The 22489-nt window shown below is 46.5% G+C and overlaps 1 protein-coding gene across 1 annotated transcript in view; it reads right to left on the bottom strand.

Moving 5' to 3' along the window:
- The window catches only part of LOC144594068 (protein lin-28 homolog B-like), a 204213-nt gene that overhangs the window by 166962 nt on the left and 14762 nt on the right, over window positions 1-22489 (bottom strand). The window contains exon 2 of the mRNA XM_078400250.1: window positions 9587-9638. Coding sequence (XP_078256376.1) covers window positions 9587-9623 — 37 coding nt within the window. The 5' untranslated portion in view covers window positions 9624-9638. The remainder of the gene's footprint in view (window positions 1-9586; window positions 9639-22489) is intronic.

Here is a 22489-nt window from a genome sequence, read left to right as displayed (position 1 = left end):
CCGAGTCCGCACCCACCAGCGATTCCCGCACACTGACACTATCCAAAACACACTTGGGACAATTTTACATTTATACCGAGCCAATTAACCTACAAACCTGAACGTCTTTGGAGTGTGGGGGAAAACCGGAGATATTTGAGAAAACCCACGCGGTCATGGGGAGAACGTACAAACTCCATACAGACAGCGCCCGTGGTCGGGGTCGAACCCGGGTGGACCGGGCGCCGCTCCAAGAGGCCTAGCACGTGGACCGCACGCGGCCTACAGCGGTGGAGCAGCGGCGGAGGTCACCACGGCTACGCTTGGCCAGGCCCACCCTGCAATATCGCCATGACAACAGACCTTCGTGGTCGGATCATGAACCCTGCACTTACAACAACTGGGACTTGGAAATGGCCCCAAACTGGCCACTCCGTACACTGTCTCAGTGTACCACTGCTGTACACCTGTACTGCATCTGAGATGCTGATCTAAGGTGTATCAGTCTGAAGAAGGGTCTCGACCCGAAACGTCGTCCATTCCTTCTCTCCTGAGATGCTGCCTGACCTGCTGAGTTACTCCAGCATTTTGTGAATAAATACCTCCGATTTGTACCAGCATCTGCAGTTATTTTCTTACACTAAGATGTATCTGAGTGCTTATGGAGAGTGATATTGCAATGAATTGTACACAGAAATGAATTTCACCGTAGCTGGGTACACTTGACAAATAAAGTACCATTGACCGTTGACCCTCTCGAGCCGAAATGCCACCTATCCATTTTCTTCGGAGACGTTCCCTGTCTGGCTGAGATACTCCGGCACTTTGTGTCTTTTTGTGTATTAACCAGCACCTGCAGCTCTTTGTTTCCACCCATTGCACCTGTGTGTGGCTCGATTATTTTCAGGTATCGTGTGGTTTGACAGGACAGCACATGGACTGGGCTGCCTCAAAAAGGCAGCCAGCATTATCAGAGACCCACTCCACCCTGGCCACGCTCTCATCTCACTCTAGCCTTCGGGAAGACTGTACAGGAGGAGCCTGAAAACTTCCAGGTTCAGTAAAGTCCAGGTTCAGGAACAGCTTCTTCCCAACAAGCATTAGGCTATTAAACCCTACAACTTCCAAGTAGGCTCGGAACTACATAGACTTGGGGGCATTACCTTTGACTCTGCACTGTTAATGTCTAATTATGTACCTGCTTGTTTTTTTTACATATATACCGAACATTTTTTGTTGTTTTTTTTCGATGGATTTTACAGAGTGCTCTGTGTTGTGCTTTTGACTTTACTTTAGACTAGAGATACTGCATGGAAACAGGCCCTTCAGGCAACTGAGTCTGCACCGACCAGCATTCAGTGGATTAGCATTATCCTGACCAGACGTGCAGTCTAGACGGAGTTTGTACATTCTACCCATGCCTTGCGTGGGTTTTCTCCGGGTGCTCCAGCTTCCTCCCACACTCCAAAGACGTAAAGCTTTGTAGGTTAATTGGATCCGTTAAAAATTCTAAATTGTCCACAGTGTGTATGTGTGTGTGTGTGTGAGTGTGTGTGTGTGTGTGTGTGTGTGTGTGTGTGTGTGTGTGTGTGTGTGTGTGTGTGTGTGTGTGTGTGTATGTGTGTGTAGGATAGTGTTAGTGTACAGGGATTGCTACTCAGACTCACAGTAGACAATAGGTGCAGGAGGAGGCCATTCGGCCCTTCGAGCCAGCACCGCCATTCAATGTGATCATGGCTGATCATTCACAATCAGTACCCTGTTCCTGCCCTCTCCCCATACCCCCTGACTCCGCTATCATTAAGAGCTTTATCTATAACTCTCTCTTGAAAGCATCCAGAGAATTGGCCTCCACTGCCTTCCGAGGCAGAGAATTCCACAGATTTACAACTCTCCAAGTGAAAACGTTTTTACTCATCTCCGTTCTAAATGGCCTGCCCCTTATTCTTAAACTATGGCCCCTGGTTCTGGTCCCGGTGGGCCGAAGGGCCTGTTTCCACGCAGCCTCTCTAAACTAAACTAAGGAGCCTGTAAGGTGTAACAGTGAAAGACTTTCATCAGCTACAAAATGGTAATTTGGCAGGAAAGAATGAATATGTGGTTGGGCAGAGTTGGGGGGGGGGGGGGGTGGGGTGTTGGAATTTGAAAGGAATGAACACCATACTGCCTTTGCAAAAGCATGTTCATTTATTCCTTGAAATGACTGCGAGGAATGCCAGAAAGTGTGACACGGAACTTGTAACTCACTGGCAGTCGGCCGGCGTAAGTGAACAAATAAAAAGGGTGCCTAAAGAAAATACACGACACAAAAAGTGTGGGTGTGTGGTTTAGTGTTCAGAGACAGATCTTTGCTGTGGGACGGAAAGCAAACGGAGAGAGGTTGAGGGAACATATGGTCCTAATTAAGTTAAAATCAACCCTACCATTATAAAGTATGTCCAGGAAATAGAGAAACAAGTCAGGTGGAGATTTGGGGGGGGGGGGGGAAGGATTTTGCAGAGAGTATGACATAAAGCAACAGGATTTCATGAACATGATTGAAGAACCTGTATATATCACAGTCCTTGGTTAACACTGTGCTTTTTTAACTATCCAGCTTTCTTTCCAGCTGTTATCAGGCAACTGAACCATCCTACCACAAACAGGGAGCAGTGCTGAACTTTCATCTACCTCATTGGTGACCCTCGGACTATCTTTGATCAGGCTTTACTGGCTTTACCTTGCACTAAACGTTATTCCCTTATCATGGATCTATACACTGTAAATGGAAGGTAGACACAAAATGCTGGAGTAACTCAGCGGGTCAGGCAGCATCTCTGGAGAAGAGGAATGGGTGACGTTTCGGGTCGAGACCCTTCTTCAGCATCTGTAGGTTTTTTTCCTATACACTCCAAATGGCTCGATTGAAATCACGTATTGTCTTTCCGCTAACTGGTTAGCACGCAACAAAAGCTTTTCACCATACCTCAGTACACGAGACAATAAGCGAAACAAAAACTAAAACTGAGCTTTGTACAGCGGTCACTTCAGTAGGAATAAAGCTAAGAATGCCACATTTCCTTTTTTTTTTAAAGTTCAATAGACAATAGACAATAGGAGCAGGAGGAGGCCATTCGGCCCTTCGAGCCAGCACCGCCATTCAATGTGATCATGGCTGATCATTCCCAATCAGTACCCCATTCCTGCCTTCTCCCCATACCCCCTGACTCCGCTATCCTTAAGAGCTCTATCCAGCTCTCTCTTGAATGCATTCAGAGAATTGGCCTCCACTGTCTTCTGAGGCAGAGAATTCCACAGATTCACAACTCTCTGACTGAAAACGTTTTTCCTCATCTCCGTTCTAAATGGCCTACCCCTTATTCTTACCGGAGTGAGAACTGGTCCTTGATCATGCTGGTGGCCTTGCCGAGGCAGCTTGAAGTGTAGATGGAGTCAATGAAAGGGGGTTTGAACCATCCTACCTGCAACTAGAGAATGTGCCTGAGTTACCATTTCCATCATTGGGGACCCTCAGATTATCTTTAGTCGGACTTTACTGGACTTTATTTTGCATTAAACGTTGTTCCCTTTATCATGTATCTGCACACTGCGGGCAGCTTGATTGTTATCATTTATTGCCTTTCCACTGACTGGTTAGCACACGACAAAATGCTGACATATGATGAAATAATGTGCTTATATTCACTGGAATTTAGAAGGATGAGAGGGGATCTTATAGAAACATACAAAATTATTAAGGGATTAGATGGGCTAGATGCAGGGAAAATGTTCCCGATGTTGGGGGAGTCCAGAACCACCGGTCACACAGTTTAAGAATAAGAGGTGGGCCATTTAGGACAATAATAATAATAATAATAACAACAATAATAATAATAATAACTAGACCAAGTGGACCCGTTGGGCCCAAACCTCTCCTGCATTGGTGCAGCACCCTCTCCTCCCCCTCCCCTCCCCCTCAACCCCCTTTATCCTCCCTCCTCCCCCCATCCTCCCCCCCCCCCCCCCACCCTCCCTAGGAGATAGACTTAAACTTTAAAATGTGAATAACTTAAAAAATAATACCGATTTCAATGAAACTTCTTCCATTTGCACCAAAGGGATGATGGTGAGTAAGGTGGGCCTACAATTGTCGCGCTATCGTGTACCGTTTTGGTTGTAGTTCAGGAACAAACGAACAAACGAACAAGAGTTTCAGTATATAGATATGCGTAATTGAGAAAATGCTCGGGAATGAACTGCAGATGCTGGTTTGCACTGAAGATAGACACAAAATGCTGGAGATAGACATAAAGTGCTGGAGTTACTCAGCGGGACAGGCAGCATCTCTGGAGAAAGGCTGCCTGACCCGTTGCGTTACTCTACCTTTATGTGTCTAGAGACGTAATTGTGATTTAACAGGTCAGCTCACAGCAAAAGCTTTTCACTGTACCTCAGTACACGTGACAATAAACTAAACTCAAAGTCAGACTCAGACTGGGATACAATTTAGAAAGTCAATTACATTCAGCACATTTGCATTACAACTTTTAGAAATCTGACAGTGAATTCACAAAGCAGCAGGAATTCAAATTGCCAGTGGATTTCAAAAGGGAAATTGGCAGTGGATTTCAAAAGGGGCGGATAATATTAATTCATTCAACCTCAATCCCATTTTAGTTCGGTTTAGAGATACAATGCTGAAACAGGCCCTTCGGCCCACCGACTCCACGCCGACCAGCGATCCCCGCACACTAACAATCTCCTACACACACCAGGGACAATTCTATAGACAATAGACAATAGGTGCAGGAAGAGGCCATTCAGCCCTTCGAGCCAGCACTGCCATTCAATGTCATCATGGCTGATTATTCTCCCCATAACCCCTGACTCCGCTATCCTTAAGAGCTCTATCTAGCTCTCTCTCGACCAGACCTAATTTTTTAAAGCATTTATACCAAGCCAATTAACCAACAAACCTGCAGGCCTTTGGCAGGGTGGGAAGAAACCGAAGATCCCGGAGAAAAGCCACGCAGGTCACGGGGAGAACGTACAAACTCCGTATAGACAGCACCCTTAGTCAGGATGGAATCTGGGTCTCTGGCGCTGTGAGGCAGCAACTCTACCGCTGCGCCACCGTGCCACCTTTTATTAAATAAAATAATATACACAAGGGACTGCAGATGCTTGAATCGTATGCAAAACATCAATGCACTTTGTCCTGCCCACCCCTCATCCGGCTTTCTTCTCTTCCGCCTCCCCCCCCCCCCCCCCCCCCCAATCAATCTTAAGAAGAGCCCCTACCATTTCTCAAGAAATGCTGCCTGACCAGCTGAGAGTTACCCCAACACTTTGTGCCGACCAGCGATCCATACACTAGCACTAAACTACGCGCATGGGAGAATTTGCAATTAACCTACAAACCTGCACATCTTTGGAGCGTGGGGGGAAACCGGAGCAGCCGGGGAAAACCCATGCAGGTCACGGGGAGAACGTACAAACTCCGCACAGACAGCACCCGTAGTCGGGATCGAACCCGGGTCTCTGGCGCTGTGAGGCAGCAACTCTACATTTGTCCCACTTGAACCAGGGTCCACACAGTCTAAGAATAAAGGGGAGGCCATTTAAAACTGAGGTGAGAAGAAACGTTTTCACCCAGAGAGTTGTGAATTTGTGGAATTCTCTGCCACAGAGGGCAGTGGAGGCCAATTCACTGGATGGATTTAAAAGAGAGTTAGATAGAGCTCTAGGGGCTAGTGGAATCAAGGGGTATGGGGAGAAGGCAGGCACGGGTTACTGATTGAGAATGATCAGCCATGATCACAATGAATGGCGGTGCGTACAGGCTCGAAGGGCCGAATGGCCTCCTCCTGCACCTATTTTCTATGTTTTTCCATGTATCTAAAACACTGCATCCTTACGCGCTGAAGTAACTCAGCGGGTCAGGCAGCATCTGTGGAGGGAATTACACAGGCGACGTTTCAAGTTGGGACCCTTCAGTATGATTGGAGTCTGAGGAAGATTCAGTCTGAAGAAGGGTCTCGACCCGAAACGTCCCCCGCCCCATTTCCTCCTCAGATGCTGCCTTACCCGCTGAGTTGCTCCAGCACGTTGTGTTTTGATCAGCAGAGCAGTATCAATAGACAATAGACAATAGGTGCAGGAAGAGGCCATTCAGCCCTTCAAGCCAGCACCGCCATTCAATGTGATCATGGCTGATCATTCTCAATCAGTACCCCGTTCCTGCCTTCTCCCCATACCCACTGACTCCTCTATCCTTAAGAGCTCTATCTAGCTCTCTCTTGAATGCATTCAGAGAATTGGCCTCCACTGCCTTCTGAGGCAGAGAACTCCACAGATTTCAGCTCAAGATTTCAGCTTCCAGATTATGTCCCTGGTCAAATTGAAGAACTCATTTTTGGAGTCGCTCGAATTTACTTCCAGCGCCCGCTAAAAAACTTTTACATGCTGTACACCCCCACCTCCCTTTTCGAGCCTGCACCGCCTTCGAGCCTGCACCGCCATTCAATGTGATCATGGCTGATCATCCAACTCAGTATCCTGTACCTGCCTTCTCTCCATACCCCCTGATCCCTGTAGCTACAAGGGCAGATCACAGTGAATGGCGGTCTGAAGAAGGGTCTCGACCCGAAACGTCACCCATTCCCTCTCTCCTGGATGCTGCCTGACCCGCTGAGTTACTCCAGCATTTTGTGATTCAGTGAATGGCGGTGCTGGCGCGAAGGGCCGAATGGCCTCCTCCTGCACCTATTGTCTATTGTAAATACAAATGGTCTGCGATACATAAACTCGACCAAGGGGAACACTGGATTTTGTCAGCATTTCACAGAATGGCTGGTCTGGAGACACAAGGAACTGCAGATGCTGGAATCCCGAGCAAAACACAAAGTGCTGGAGGAAGTCAGGCAGCGTCCGTGGAGGGGAACGGACAGGCGAGGATTCGCGTCGCGACCCTTCTTCAAGTCTCTCCCATTCCATCCACAGATGCCGCGTGGGAAGGAAACGCAGAAGGCAGACACAAAATGCGGGAGTAACTCAGCAGGTCAGGCAGCATCTCTGGAGAGAAGGAATGGGTGACGTTTCGTGTCGAGACCCTTCTTCAGACTGAAGAAGGATCTGGACCCGAAACGTCGCCCATTCCTTCTCTCCCGAGATGCTGCCTGACCTGCTGAGTTACTCCAGCATTTTGTGAATGAATACCTTCGAGAGATATAGAAAGTACTTAGGAAAAATCAATGAAACTTCTTACACCAAAGAAGGACACAAAAGTCTTTAAAGTTACAAATATTTCCCCACCACTTTAAACGTAGAAACATAGAAAATAGATGCAGGGGTAGGCCATTTGGCCCTTCGAGCCAGCACCGACATTCATGGCGGATCATCCACAATCAGTACCCCGTTCCTGCTTTCTCCCCGTATCCCTTGATCCCTAAGTGCTCCATCTAACAAATGGATTAATGGAGTTAATCCCGACTCAAATAGGAATTATTTCCTGAAGAAGGATCTCGACCCGAAACGTCGCCTGTCCTTGTTCTCGAGATGCTGCCTGACCCCCCCCCCCCCCCCCCCCGAGTTACTCCAGCACTTTGCGTCTTTTCCCGTAAACCAGCGCCTGCAGTTCATTGCTTCTATGAATTATTTAATGGAGTATTTAATCTGTCAGTCAGGACCCGAAATGTCGCCTGTCCATTCGCTTCGCTCCACAGATGCTGCCTGACCCGCTGCGTTACTCCAGTGCATTGTGTTTCACTCGAGATTCGGGTTTGTTCAGTACATATTTTGTACATCGGGTTATTCCAGCCTGTACTTTATTACATTTTTGTTTAGATATGCCGGGCGGAAATGCATGAAATCAAGGAAGATTTACAAGGTTGCTGCTTGGACTCGTGGGACTACGGTGATAAGGTCATGAGTTAATCGAGTAGAATTAGGCTATTCGGCCCATCTAGTCTACTCCGCCATTCAACCGTGGTTGACCTATCTCTCCCTCCTAACCTGTTTTCTCCCCGTAACCTCTGACACCTGTACTAATGTGGAATTATCTGCCTCAAAGGGCAGTGGAGGCCAATTCTCTGAATGCATTCGAGAGAGAGCTAGACAGAGCTCTTAAGGATAGCGGAGTCAGGGGGTATGGGGAGAAGGCAGGAACGGGGTACTGATTGAGAATGATCAGCCATGATCGCATTGAATGGCGGTGCTGGCTCGAAGGGCCGAATGACTTCCTCCTGCACCTATTGCCTATAATCAAGAACCTATCTGTCTCTGGCTTGAAAATATCCACCGATTTGGCCTCCACAGCCTTCTGTGGCAAATATTTCCACGGATTCACCACCCTCTGACTAAAGATCTGAGCTGTAAGGAGAGGTTGAGCCGGCTGGGGACTTTATTCCATGTAGCGCAGGAGGATGAGGGGTGATCTTATCGAGGTGTACAAAATCACGAGAGGTATAGATCGGGTAAAAAACCCACAGTCTCTTGCCCAGAGTAGGGGAATCTAGAACCAGAGGACATAGGTTAAAGTTAATGGGGGGAAATTTTAATATGAACCTCAGGGGTAACTTTTTCACACAAAGGGTGGTGGGTGTGTGGAATGAACTGCAGGAGGAGGTAGTTGAGGCTGGCACTATCCCAACATTTAGACAATAGATAGACAATAGACAATAGGTGCAGGAGGAGGCCATTCGGCCCTTCGAGCCGGCACCGCCATTCAATGTGATCATGGCTGATCATTCTCAATCAATACCCCGTTCCTGCCTTCTCCCCATACCCCCTGACTCCGCTATCCTTAAGAGCTCTATCTAGCTCTCTCTTGAATGCATTCAGAGAATTGGCCTCCACTGCCTTCTGAGGCAGAGAATTCCACCGATTCACAAATCTCTGACTGAAAAAGAAACGATTAGACAGGTACACGGATAGGACAGGTTTGGAGGGATCTGGGCCAAGCGCAGGCAGGTGGGACTAGTGTAGCTGGGACATTGTTGGCCGGTGTGGGCAAGTGGGGGCACTGTATCACTCTATGACTCTCTGAATGCCACTAACGTATCTGCCTTCCCCATCACTCCCGGCAGCACGTTCAAGGCACTCACCACCCTCTGTGTAAAAGAAAATTGCCCTGGAAATCTCCCTTAAACTTTGCCCCTCTCACTTTAAGGCCATTAGTCAGAAAGCAGACGGCCATATATTTAAGGTAGACACAAAATGTTGGAGTAACTCAGCGGGTCGGGCAGCATCTCGGGAGAGAAGGAATGGGTGACGTTTCAGGTCGAGACCCTTCTTCAGACTGAGTTACTCCAGCATTTTGTGTCTACCTTCGATTTAGACCAGCATCTGCAGTTTTTGTTCCCTATATATCATATATATACAGCGCGGAAACAGGCCTTTTCGGCCCACCAAGTCCGCGCCGCCCAGCGATCCCCGTACATTAACACCATCCTACACCCACTAGGGACAATTTTTTACATTTACTATGGGCCATATATTTAGACCATATGCATTTAAGAACTAGAATGGAGAAACGCAGAACCTCTTTGGTGACGTTCACGCGTGATATATATTGCAATTTAAAACTTTTTTTTTTGTTTTCTTTTAAAAACAAAAAGTATTGACCGACCTGAATCTGGACAGGAAACCATCTTGAAAGAGGTCATCGTCTTTTCTGCGACCTGGAAATTAACACGTCTACTCAGTTCGATTTGAAAGGACATATCGCTCCTACGCACTTACCCCTAACTTTTAAAGGTGTACTACAAAACTTCGCTATTCCCTCCGAACCCCATTCTCCTGCCTTCCCCATAACCCCATTCTCCTGCCTTCCCCATAACCCCTGACACCCGGACCCTAATCATGAATCGATCAATCTCCGCCTTTAAATATCCATTCACTTGGCCTCCAAAGCCTTTACATACAAGCACGCACGCACACACACACACACACACACACACAGACACACACACAGACACACACAATCACACATACACACACACACACACATGCAGACACACACACACTAACACACGCAGACAGACACAGACACACACACTAACACACACATTAACACACAGACACACACACTGACACACACACAGACACATGCACACACACACGGACAGACACACACACACGACAAACAGATACACACACACAAACAGACACACACACACAGTCATAGACACGCACGCACACACACACACGCACACACAATCTAAACTTATCTTTCACATCAAACATTAGGGCCCATTTGAGCCAAGGACGGAGACGATGATAGCCCGGTTCAGATGTTCCGCGTTCCCAATCTCCGGGGCGCACCGGTAATGTTCGTGTTGTTGCCATTTATACCTCCTGCAGGTCGTGGCCCGCGTTCGATGCTTGCAACAGACAGGTAACAATTCTAGCCAAACATTTCTAAAGAGAAAGACGTCCGGATTTGTTCCCCTTGTTACAAAAGCAAGGTGTATATCTTTCAGCCCGTTAATAATAGATTATATTTCACCAGCAGGGTGTAACACAAGAACTGTACGCGTTCCAGTACTGGAAAACATTCTCTTTTTGCCCGTTGGTATAAAGACTGAGCTAATCGTGGGCACAGCGGTGGAGTTACTGCCTTGTAGCACCAGAGACCCGGGTTCCATCCTGACTACGGGCGCTGTCTGTACGGAGTTTGTACATTCTCTCCGTGACCTGCGTGGGTTTTCTCCGGGTGCTCCAGTTTCCTCTCACACTCTAAAGACCTACATGTTAATTGGATTGATATAAATCTAAATTGTCCCTAGTGTGCGGGGATCAATGGCCGGTGCGGACTCGGTGGGCCGAAGGGCCTGTTTCCGCGCTGTATCTCTAAACTAAACCAATTGTTAGCCCCCGGTATCACAAAATGCTGGAGTAACTCAGCGGGTCAGACAGCATCTCAGGAGAGAAGGAATGGGTGACGTTTCGGGTCGAGACCCTTCTTCAGTCTGAAGAAGCGTCACCCATTCATTCTCTCCTGAGATGCTGCCTGACCCGCTGAGTTACTCCAGCATTTTATGAATAAATACCTTCGATTTGTACCAGCATCTGCAGTTATTTTCCTACACGATTGTTAGCCCCCACATCCCTTGATGTCTCGTTTTCACACCTCACACTTCCTTATCTCTGTGTCTCAGATTCTCAGTCCGAAGAAGGGTCCGAAACGTCAGCCATTCCCTCTCTCCAGAGATGCTGCCTGTCCCGCTGAGTTACTCCAGCATTAGTGTCCAGCAAAGGATATCTCCCTCGTTCAAGGCACATTTTAAACGTTATTTTACATAGGCTCGCCTGTGATTAGAGATACAGGTTTAGTGATACACCCACGGCCCACCTTGTCCGCGCCGACCAACGATCCCCGCACACTAACACTATCCTACACATATTAGGTTTACAATTACAGCAAGACAATTAAGCTACAAACCTGTACATCTTTGGAGTGTGGCAGAAAACCGGAGCACCCGGAGAATACCCACGCGGGCCACAGGGAGAACGTACAAACTCCGTACAGACAGCGCCGTAGTCAGGATCGAACCCGGGTCTCCGGCGCTGTAAGGCAGCAGCTCTACCGCTGCACCAATCCATTGCGCCTCGTACGTGGGCATTTTCCTATTAAACTCTTTAAAGATTAGAGTCATACAGCACGGAAACAGGCCCTTCGGCCTAACTCGTCCTTGCCGACCAATATGCCTCATGCAAGCGAGTCCCACTTGCCCGCGTTTGGCCCATATCCCTCTAAAACATAAGGTAGACACCAAATGCTGGAGTAACTCAGCGGGTCAGGCAGCATCTCTGGAGAGAAGGAATGGGTGACGCTTCACGGTCGAGACCCTTCTTCAGACTGATGACACAGACGGCATCTCTGGAGGACATGGATAGGTAACGTTTCGAGTTGAGACCCTTCTTCGGACTTGTGGACTCGGTGGGCCGAAGTGCCTGTTTCTCTAAAGTCTACAGTATAAGAAAATAACCGCAAATGATGGAACAAATCGAAGGTGTTTATTCACAAAATGCTGGAGTAACTCAACAGGTCAGGCAGCTTCTCAGGAGAGAAGGAATGGGTGACTTTTCGGGACGAGACCCTTCTTCAGACTGATCTAAAAGTCTAAAAAGTCTCGACTCGAAGCGCCACCCATTCCTTCTCTCTAGAGATGTTGCCTGTCCCGCTGAGTTACTCCAGCTTCTTGGGTCTATCTTCGATGTAAACTATAGACAATAGACAATAGGTGCAGGAGGAGGCCATTCGGCCCTTCGAGCCAGCACCACCATTCAATGTGATCATGGCTGATCATTCTCAATCAGTACCCCATTCCTGCCTTCTCCCCATACCCCCTGACTCCGCTATCCTTAAGAGCTCTATCTAGCTCTCTCTTGAATGCATTCAGAGAATTGGCCTCCACTGCCTTCTGAGGCAGAGAATTCCACAGATTCACAACTCTCTGACTGAAAAAGTTTTTCCTCATCTCAGTTCTAAATGGCCTACCCCTTATTCTTAAACTGTGGCCCCTTGTTCTGGACTCCCCCAACATTGGGAACATGTTTCCTGCCTCTAACGTGTCCAACCCCTTAATAATCTTTTTCAGTCAGAGAGTTGTGAATCTGTGGAATTCTCTGCCTCAGAAGGCAGTGGAGGCCAATTCTCTGAATGCATTCAAGAGAGAGCTAGATAGAGCTCTTAAGGATAGCGGAGTCAGGGGGTATGGGGAGAGGACAGGAACGCGGTACTGATTGAGAATGATCAGCCATGATCGCATTGAATGGCGGTGCTGGCTCGAAGGGCAGAATGGCCTCCTCCTGCACCTATTGGGAGGCGCATTCCTAATCTCGTTGTACCCCTGGGTACAATGACAATAAAGATATATTGTATTGTATTGTATTGTATTGTCTATTGTCTATTGCAACCTTTACAGAAGCCAGTTAGCCTACAAACTTGTACCATTTGTTTATTTGGAGTGTGGGAGGAAGCCGGGAGCACCCGGAGAAAACCAACGCAGGTCCCGGGGAGAAAGAACAAGAGGGAGACAAGCGTCGGTAGTCAGGATCGAACCCGGGTCTCTGGCGCTGTAAAGTAGCGACTCTACCACTGTGCCTTCCTCGCCTGCTGTAACATACTGTTTATTGGGTTTCAAAGTCCGGCCGGTTTGTTTACCAGATAGGTAGACAGCGCCGCGGGGGGCTCGGGTTTCCACGGGGGCTATTTTAAGAATGCGGTCACACACACAATGTGCTGGATCTCACTTAGTAACAGTCTAGACCAGCCTTGGATACAGTGTACGGAGACCTCAGGGAGTCCTCGGGTTTGCTTGGGAGTTCATCTGTCCATTAGTCTTAATATAAGAAGATAACTGCAGATGCTGGTACAAATCGAAGGTATTTATTCACAAAATGCTGGAGTAACTCAGCAGGTCAGGCAGCATCTCGGGAGAGAAGGAACGGGCGACGTTTCGGGTCGAGACCCTTCTTCAGACTGTCTTTCCGTCTCTCGGTCCAGCTCCCCACCTCGTCAGAGAGACGCAAAATGCTGGGGAGTAAGTAACACAGTGGGTTAAGGAAGAAGGGTCTCGACCCGAAACGTCACCCATTCCTTCTCTCCCGAGATGCTGCCTGTCCTGCTGAGTTACACCAGCATTTTGTGAATAAAAACCTTCGATTTGTACCAGCATCTGCAGTTATCTTCTTATAGTAACACAGTGGGACAGGCAGCATCTCTGGAGAGAAGTCAGGGGAGAGAAGGGGGGAGACACTGAGATGTGGAAGGGTAAAGGGTGTGCAAAACACAGATCAAAGGAGAATGCTGATCCAAGGAGAATGTACACACACACACACAATGCTGGAGTAACTCAGCGGCTCAGGCAGCATCTCTGGCGAGAAGTCAGGGGATAGAAGGGGGGAGATACGGTGATGTGGAAGGGTAAGGGGTTTGCAAAACACAGATCAAAGGAGAATGCTGATCCAAGGAGAATGTACACACACACACACACACACACACAATGCTGGAGTAACTCAGCGGCTCAGGCAGCATCTCCGGAGAAAAAAAGAATAGGCGATGTTTCGGGTCGAGACCCTTCTTCAGAGGTAAATGTTTTAGAACGGGTGATTGTCGTCCGAGGGGAAGGTGACAACGAGGGAGACAAGCAGTCACGTTTAATCGGGACAGTGAAGCTGGTCGGAGAACTAGGATGGGGGGAGGAGACGGAGAGAGAGAGGGAAAGGAAGGGTTGCTTGTGGTGGTGGCGGCGGTGGTATTGAGTGTGTGTGTGTGTGTGTGTGTGTGGGGGGGGGGGGGGGGAGATTGTGCATTTGGACAAATGCAAAGCGGACTACCCTCTCTTTCCCCCAATACACACACACACACACACACACACACAGCCGAAGAGTCCCCTTGCATTGCAAGAAGAAAGAGACGGCGTACCAGCCCTGCACGGCCAAGGCTCGCCCTCCTGCGCTTCTCAGCCGAGTCAAATCAATATCACAGCGAGTACCAACATAATGGGATCTAGGATCTATCTAACCTTACCTCGGGGAAAAGCAGCGAGCGCTGGCTGCAGCGGCGGCAATCCAGTCGCACACTTACCCGCCGCTTCTCAAGAGATCAGATGCCATGTTGTTATTATTATACATGGACCCCCTCAGCCACTTCGATTGTCTTGGGCGAAAAGCGAATGGAATGAATGCACCGCCTCATTTAAGGGTCTTCACAACGTATTACACACGTCTGATTTAACGGGTTGTTGAAAGACGTTTCATTTTCCTCAATTGCTCCCGGAATACAGGACTATCTCTAACCCACACCTCACACCTATCTGCTTCAAAAAATAAATACACCAACTTGCAGGTAAAATAATAGAACACACACACACACACACACACACACATATATTTGCGTATATATATATATATACCCCAGCTTCTTCGATGTAAACTAGCATCTGGAGTTCCTTCCTATATAGTGTGTGTGTATGTATATATGCATGTGTGTGTTTTTATTTGCTTATATATATATATATATATAAACAAATAAAAACACACACATGCATATATACACACACATGCATATATACACACACACTTAGACAAACACACACGCATATATATATATATATATATATATATAAATATATACACACAGATATGTATATAAAAATACACGCACATATACTAACACACAGATATATATATACACACACAGAGACACACGCATATACTAACACAGACAGATGAAATAACACAGACAAAATAATAGAACACACACACACTCACATATATATTTGCGTATATATATATATACGCAAATATATATGTGAGTGTGTGTTCTATTATTACGCAAATATATATGTGAGTGTGTGTGTGTTCTATTATTTTGTCTGTGTTATTTTATCTGTCTGTGTTAGTATATGCGTGTGTCTCTGTGTGTGTATATATATATCCGTGTGTTAGTATATGTTAGTAATTTATATGTGCGTGTATTTTTATATAGATATCTGTGTGTATATATATATATATATATGCGTGTGTGTTTGTCTAAGTGTGTGTGTATATATGCATGTGTGTGTTTCTATTTGTTTGTGTGTATATATATATGCAGAATATAGATAGATAGGTCTGAAGAAAGGTCTCGACCCAAAACGGCACCTATTTCTTTTTCTCCAGAGATGCTGTCTGACTCCAGTTTTTTGCATTTAAACCAGCATCTGCAGTTCCTTCCTACAGAATATAGAATACAGAATATGTAAACAATATAATAAATGAGAAAAAAAGCTGTATGAATACAGAATATGTGTGTATGTATATCTATATCTATCTGTCTGTGTGCATGTGTGTGTATATATATATATATATATATATATATACACACACATGCACACAGACAGATAGATATGTGTGTATATATATAAATTTATATATACACACACACATATATATATAGCTGTGTGTGTGTGTGTGTTTGTGTCTCTTTCTTTACATATTTTACATATTTTTAACATATTTTTTACATATTTTACATATTTTACATAACTCTCTTTCTTTACATATATATACACACACAAACTGAACTTTTTTCTCATTTATTATATTGTTTGCAGTGCACTATGTTTACATATTCTGTTGTGCTGCTGCAAATAAGAATTTCATTGTTCTGTCTGGGACATATGCCAATAAACCACTCTCGACTTGAACAATACACCACAGCAAATAGACCCTTCGGGCCATCATGTCTATAGCAAACATGATAAACATCTCATGGAGTCAAGATGCACAAAAGCCCACTTATGTACTGTCTACAAAGAGACTCATGGCATCATCCCCAGTAACATATAGACAATAGACAATAGAGTAAGCCATTCGGCCCTTCGAGCCACCTTTCATTGTGATCATGGCTGATCATTCTCAATCAGTACCCCGTTCCTGCCTTCTCCCCATACCCCCTGACTCCGCTATCCTTAAGAGCTCTATCTAGCTCTCTCTTGAATGCATTCAGAGAATTGGCCTCCACTGCCTTCTGAGGCAAAGAATTCCACAGATTCACAACTCTCTGACTGAAAAGGTTTTTTCTCATCTCCGTTCTAAATGGCCGACCCCTTATTCTTAAACTGTGGCCCCTGGTTCTGGACTCCCCCAACATTGGGAACATGTTTCCTGGCTCTAACGTGTCCAACCCCTTAATAATCTTATATGTTTCGATAAGATCCCCTCTCATCCATCTAAATTCCAGTGTATACAAGCCTAGTCGCTCCAGTCTTTCAACATACGACAGTCCCGCCATTCCGGGAATCTCACTTCATTCAATCCAATACCCAGAAATTTACAAGACAGTCCTCAGGTCACTTCATTTATACTAGAATTAGAGCAAACAAAAACAGCCACCTACAGTCACTGCATCCATGGACCATCCCCGAGTGGAACATCCTTCCCGACACCACCAGGTGTGCACCAACCTTGTCACTCTTCAAGTCACAGGTCGACAACTTGGACATGGGATCATCTCACCAAACTTGCCCACATAAAAATCTAAGTCACCTTTTTGCAACCTGCACCCACGCGAGCGAAACCTGCTCGAGATAGCCCAGCTGTTGGCGGCCGTGTAGTAGAAAGCAGAAAAGCAGAAAGCAGAAAAGAAAAGCATGCAATACAAGATCTTTGGCCCAACTTGCCCACACCGACCAACGTGTCCCATCTACACTAGTCCCATCCCCCTGCATTTGGCCCATCTCCCATTAAGCTTGTCCTATGCATGTACCAGTATACATGTTTCTTAAATATTGTGATAGTCCCAGCCTCAACTACCTCATTTGGCAGGTCTTTCCATACACCAACCACCCTTTTTGCAAAGAGGTTACCCCTCAGGTTCCTGTTAAATCTTTACCCCCTCAATTTAAACTTATGTCCTCTGTGTAACCTGCCTTTACATTATATATCAAGTCAAGTCAAGTCAACTTTATTTGTCACATACATATACAAGATGTGCAGTGAAATGAAATATACCCTCATTCAAAAGAATTTCACAGATCCCTGCATCTTAGTTTAGTTTAGAGTTTAGAGGAACAGCGCAGAAACAAGTCCTTCGGCCCGTCTAGTCCACATCGACCAGCGATCGCTCATCGCACTAGCATTACAGTACAATTTTACCAAAGTCAATTAACCTACAAACCTGTGCGTCTTTGGAGTGTGGCAGGAAACCCGGAGCACCCGGAGAAAACCCACGCAGGTCACGGGGAGAATGTACAAACTCCGTAAGACAGCACCCGTAGTCAGGATCGAACCCGGATCTCTGGTGCTGTAAGGCAGCAACTCTACCTCTGCATTCATAATAAAGAATATCTCAGATTCCTGAAGCCAAAGAGGTGAAAATTGACCCCACATTGAACAACTGTGGAACATCGTCAGACGTTTTAACAAGCACTACAAGTGAGAGAATGATGCAAAGGTTAAATAATTTTAATGTTATCTCAGAATATAACCTGGCTCACAAAGGATTCTGTCTCGCTATCTTGTTGGCACCATGTTTACAAAGGGTATTTATTTCACAAAATGCTGGAGTAACTCAGCAGGTCAGGCAGCATCTCAGGAGAGAAGGAATGGGTGACGTTTCGGATCGAGACCCTTCTTCAGACTTGTACCCATGCAGATCTCACTGACCTCATACACTTCACTTCCAATTCCCATCCTGCTCTTAAATAAAAATGCGATTTCTCCTCAAGGTATGTTTACAAAGGGTCTCGACCCGAAACGTCACCCATTCCTTCTATCCAGAGATGCTGCCTGACCCGCTGAGTTACTCCAGCATTTTGTGTCTATCTCCGGGGTAAACCAGCATCTGCAGTTCCTTCCTACACACGGGGTTTAAACGGATATGGGACAAATGGGGCAAATGGGACTAGCCCAGTACGCCAACTTGGTCGGCATGGACAGGATGGGCGGAAGGGCCTGTTTCCATGCTGTGCAGCTCTGTGGATCTCCGATATAAAAGCTTTTCACTGTACCTCGGTATACGTGACAATAAACTAAACTGAAACTGAAACTTTAAGTACATTGTTGCACCTTCGTGCTTCAAGACAAATCAGGAGTTGATAATATCCTTGTAAATTATCCTGTAGAGGAGGGTGGGGGTTTAAGAGTTAATGTGTACAGATTGCATGTCGCCCATGGTCAGGGCCGTCTTAACGCATGGGCCTGATGGGCACTTGCCCGGGGGCCCACGAGCATAGGGGCCCCATGCTGATCTATGTATGTTAAGTGACTTGCAATAAATAAATACTACTTTAAAAATGTAGGTTCAATAAGTGCTTTTTTCGCAACATTTTCGGTCACTAAGTGCTTCTCACAGTGATCTGTAAGTTCTTTTCGCAACAATGCAGCACCCTAAGTCCATCGCTAAGTGCTTTTCGGTAAGTGCTTTTCGCCGGCACGACAGGGGGGGGGGGGGGGGGGGCTGGTAGGGAAAGGGGGGTGGGGGAGAGTAACGGTAGGAGCCCCAGTACACTGCTTTGCCCGGGGGCCCATAATGCTGTAAAAACGGCCCTGCCCATGGTGAGCCTGCTTTACTTACTTAGAATTGCTAGCTAAAGTGTAACAGGTTGTTTTGCAGAACTGCAGAGGTTGTTGTGACTAAGGGAGAAAGGTCCGATACCAATAGTATCGCAGAGACCAACAAGTCTGTCGTGGACAATAAGAACCGGTGTAGAAATGTGCTGGTTGTGTGATTAGCTGTACCCGAGACTACTCGTGTACAAATATACTGCCGGGGCACAAAATCGTTGAGTGGGGCCGGCGCCAGGAGCTGGCGAGTATGTGACCATACTCGCAGTGACTCTCCCACTCCCACCAGCCTAATAAAGTTGTGTCTTTACTATCAGTGTCTGACGGCGTTTGTTATTTCAGAGGCTTTAACAATCCCCTGGGTTTACTGTTCGTCTGGCGGCCGCGATTGCTGAAATTCTACTGTGGTGCAATCTCTGTTGGAATTCCTCAAATCAATTATTGAGTGAAGAGCAAGTGCCCTTTTAAATGTTGTACATCCTGCAGCTCCGGTTTATATGTTGACGCTTACCCAGTCCATAAAGGAAGATATATGCACGATTGGGCGAGTTTCTAGTTTAGTTTACTTTAGGGATACAGCGCAGAAACAGGCCCTTTGGCCCACCGAGTCCGCACTGACCAGCGATCCCTGCACACTAACACTATCCCACAAACTCACGAGGGACAATAGACAATGGACAATAGACAATAGGTGCAGGAGGAGGCCATTTGGCCCCTCGAGCCAGCACCACCATTCAATGTGATCATGGCTGATCATTCTCAATCAGTACCCCATTCCTGCCTTCACCCCATACCCCCTGACTCCTCTATCCTTAAGAGCTCTATCTAGCTCTCTCTTGAATGCATTCAGAGAATTGGCCTCCACTGCCTTCTGAGGCAGAGAATTCCATAGATTTACAACTCTCTGACTAAGTCTTTCCTCATCTCCGTTCTAAATGGCCTACCCCTTATTCTTAAACTGTGGCCCCTGGTTCTGGACTCCCCCAACATTGGGAATATGTTTCCTGCCTCTAACGTGTCCAACCCCTCAATAATCTTATATGTTTTGATAAGATCTCCTCTCATCCTTCTAAATTCCAGTGCATACAAGCCTAGTCGCTCCAGTCTTTCAACATACGACAGTCCCGCCATTCCTGGAATTAACCTAGTAAACCTAGGCTGAACATTTTGACATTTACACCAAGCCAATTAACCTACCAACCTGTATGTCTTTGGAGTGTGGGAGGAAACCGGAGCACCCGGAGAAAACCCACGCAGACCAAATTCAGATACCAGTCATTCCAATCCCTAAATAGTCAACATGAAAAAGTCGAGCTGAAAACACCCATTTTCCATTTCCCCGTCCTTCTCAAAAAATAACACGGGCCTGCGATGAGAAAGGAAGATTTTCTCCATATCGCCTCCCCCCCTCCCCCCTCTTCCCACCTCCCTCCTACCCCCATCCACCTTACCCTCCTGTCCCCCACCCCCATCCTCCCCTCAACCCCCTTCTCTCCCCAATCCCTTCTCCCCCCACCCCCTTCTCTCCCCACTCCCTACCTTTCTCTCCCCATCCCTACTCTCCCCTCCCTCTCCCCACGCCCCTTACCCTTCCTACCCCTTCCTCTCCCCACCCGCTCCTAACCTTCTCTCCCCACATCCCTACCCTTCTCTCCCCATCCCTTACCCTCCTCTCCCCCCAGCCCCCACCCCTGCCCTTCTCTCCCCACCCCCTCCTCTCCCCACCCTCTCCTGTCTCCCCCCTCCGCCCCCACCCCCTCCTCTCCCCACCCCTCCTCTCTTCCCTCCCCCTGCCCCCACCCCCCTCCTCTCCCCCCCCTCCTCTCTTCCCCCCCCCCACACCCCTCCTCTCCCCACGCCCCTTACCCTGCCCACCCCGCCCACCCCCCTCTGCTCCCCACCCCCTCCACTCTCCCCACCCCCCCCCCCCCCCCTCCATTTCCCACTTCGGTTGTGACTGGTTTGTTTATTTGAACTATTTAGTTAAAACTATTATATTGTCACAGCATTTGTAGCAACATTTTATTCAATAAAATATGTTTGCGTGATAGAGCAAAATGTAGCTATTTAAATATCACACCTGGTACATTTATTTACAGGTAAAAATACATTGTATTATCCCAACCATAACATCACTGAAGTAAAACTAAAGTAGCTATTAAACTAAAGTAGCTTTAAATAACCTATTTCATCCTGATAATTGTTGAACCATCGTACATCATTTTTTAATTTTACAAGATGTCCCAATTATAAATATGATAGCTTAATTTGTGATCCTGCAATTACCTATGATTAATTAATTTAGTTGGGCTTTTAAAATCATGTTATTACTGTATTCATAATCCCAGCCTTTAGTATGTGAAATTAAATGATTTTTGAAATTTGCATTAAAAAATGTGAATGAGTACTCAATTAATTTTAAACACATTGCTATTTTAATGTACTGAATTATTAGCACAAAAAAAAAAATAGAATGTAATAATCCAAAATCTGAGAACATTATCACTTAAATTCTGTTCTGTCGCATTAATAGCAAAAATGGGGTGGAACTTACTAGATTTAAATTTATTTAATTACCAGTGTAGATACGGTGGCACGATGGCGCAGGGGTAGAGCAACTGCTTTACAGCGCCAGTCACCTGGGTTCGATCCTGACTACGGGTGCTGTCTGTACGGAGTTTGTACGTTCTCACTGTGACCTGTGTGGGTTTTCTCCCAGTGATCCAGTTTCCTCCAACACTCCAAAGACCTACAGGTCTGTAGGTTAATTGGCTTGGTAAAATTGTAAATTGTCCCCAGTGTGTGTAGGATAGTGTTAGTGTGTGGGGATCACTGGCCGGTGCAGATTTGGTGGGCCGAAGGGCCCGTTTCCTCGTTGTATCTCTTAACAAAACTATAATTTGGCAGTTCAGATTTAACCTGTGTTCTGTGCATGTACTGTTATCATAAGTGTATTAATTTTTTCTGAAAGTGTCAATGGTCTTAAAGTATGCTCTGAGCAGCAAGAGAACAATAGACATTAGACAATAGGTGCAGGGGGAGGCCATTCGGCCCTTCGAGCCAGCACCGCCATTCAATGTGATCATGGCTGATCATTCTCAATCAGTACCCCGTTCCTGCCTTCTCCCCATACCCCCTGACTCCGCTATCCTTAAGAGTTCTATCCAACTCTCTCTTGAATGCATTCAGAGAATTGGCCTCCACTGCCTCCTGAGGCAGAGAATTCCACAGATTCATAACTCTCTGACTGAAAAAGTTTTTCCTCATCCCAGTTCTAATTGGCCTACCCCTTATTCTTAAACTGTGGCCCCTTGTTCTGAACTCCCCCAACATTGGGAACAAAAGACATACGCTGGTGTGAAAAAGCACTGTGCACATCTATGTCTGAAATATTATTTATAATTGCATCTCTGGAAGTTTATTTATTTGTAATTAAAATGTTGTATGATTATTATTTTTAAAAACAATGAAGCAA

Source organism: Rhinoraja longicauda, chromosome 5 (assembly GCF_053455715.1).
Source record: "Rhinoraja longicauda isolate Sanriku21f chromosome 5, sRhiLon1.1, whole genome shotgun sequence".
NCBI lineage: Eukaryota > Metazoa > Chordata > Chondrichthyes > Rajiformes > Arhynchobatidae > Rhinoraja > Rhinoraja longicauda.
Note: the sequence above shows the minus strand (reverse complement) of the source record. Positions and strands in the feature narration are given on the sequence as shown.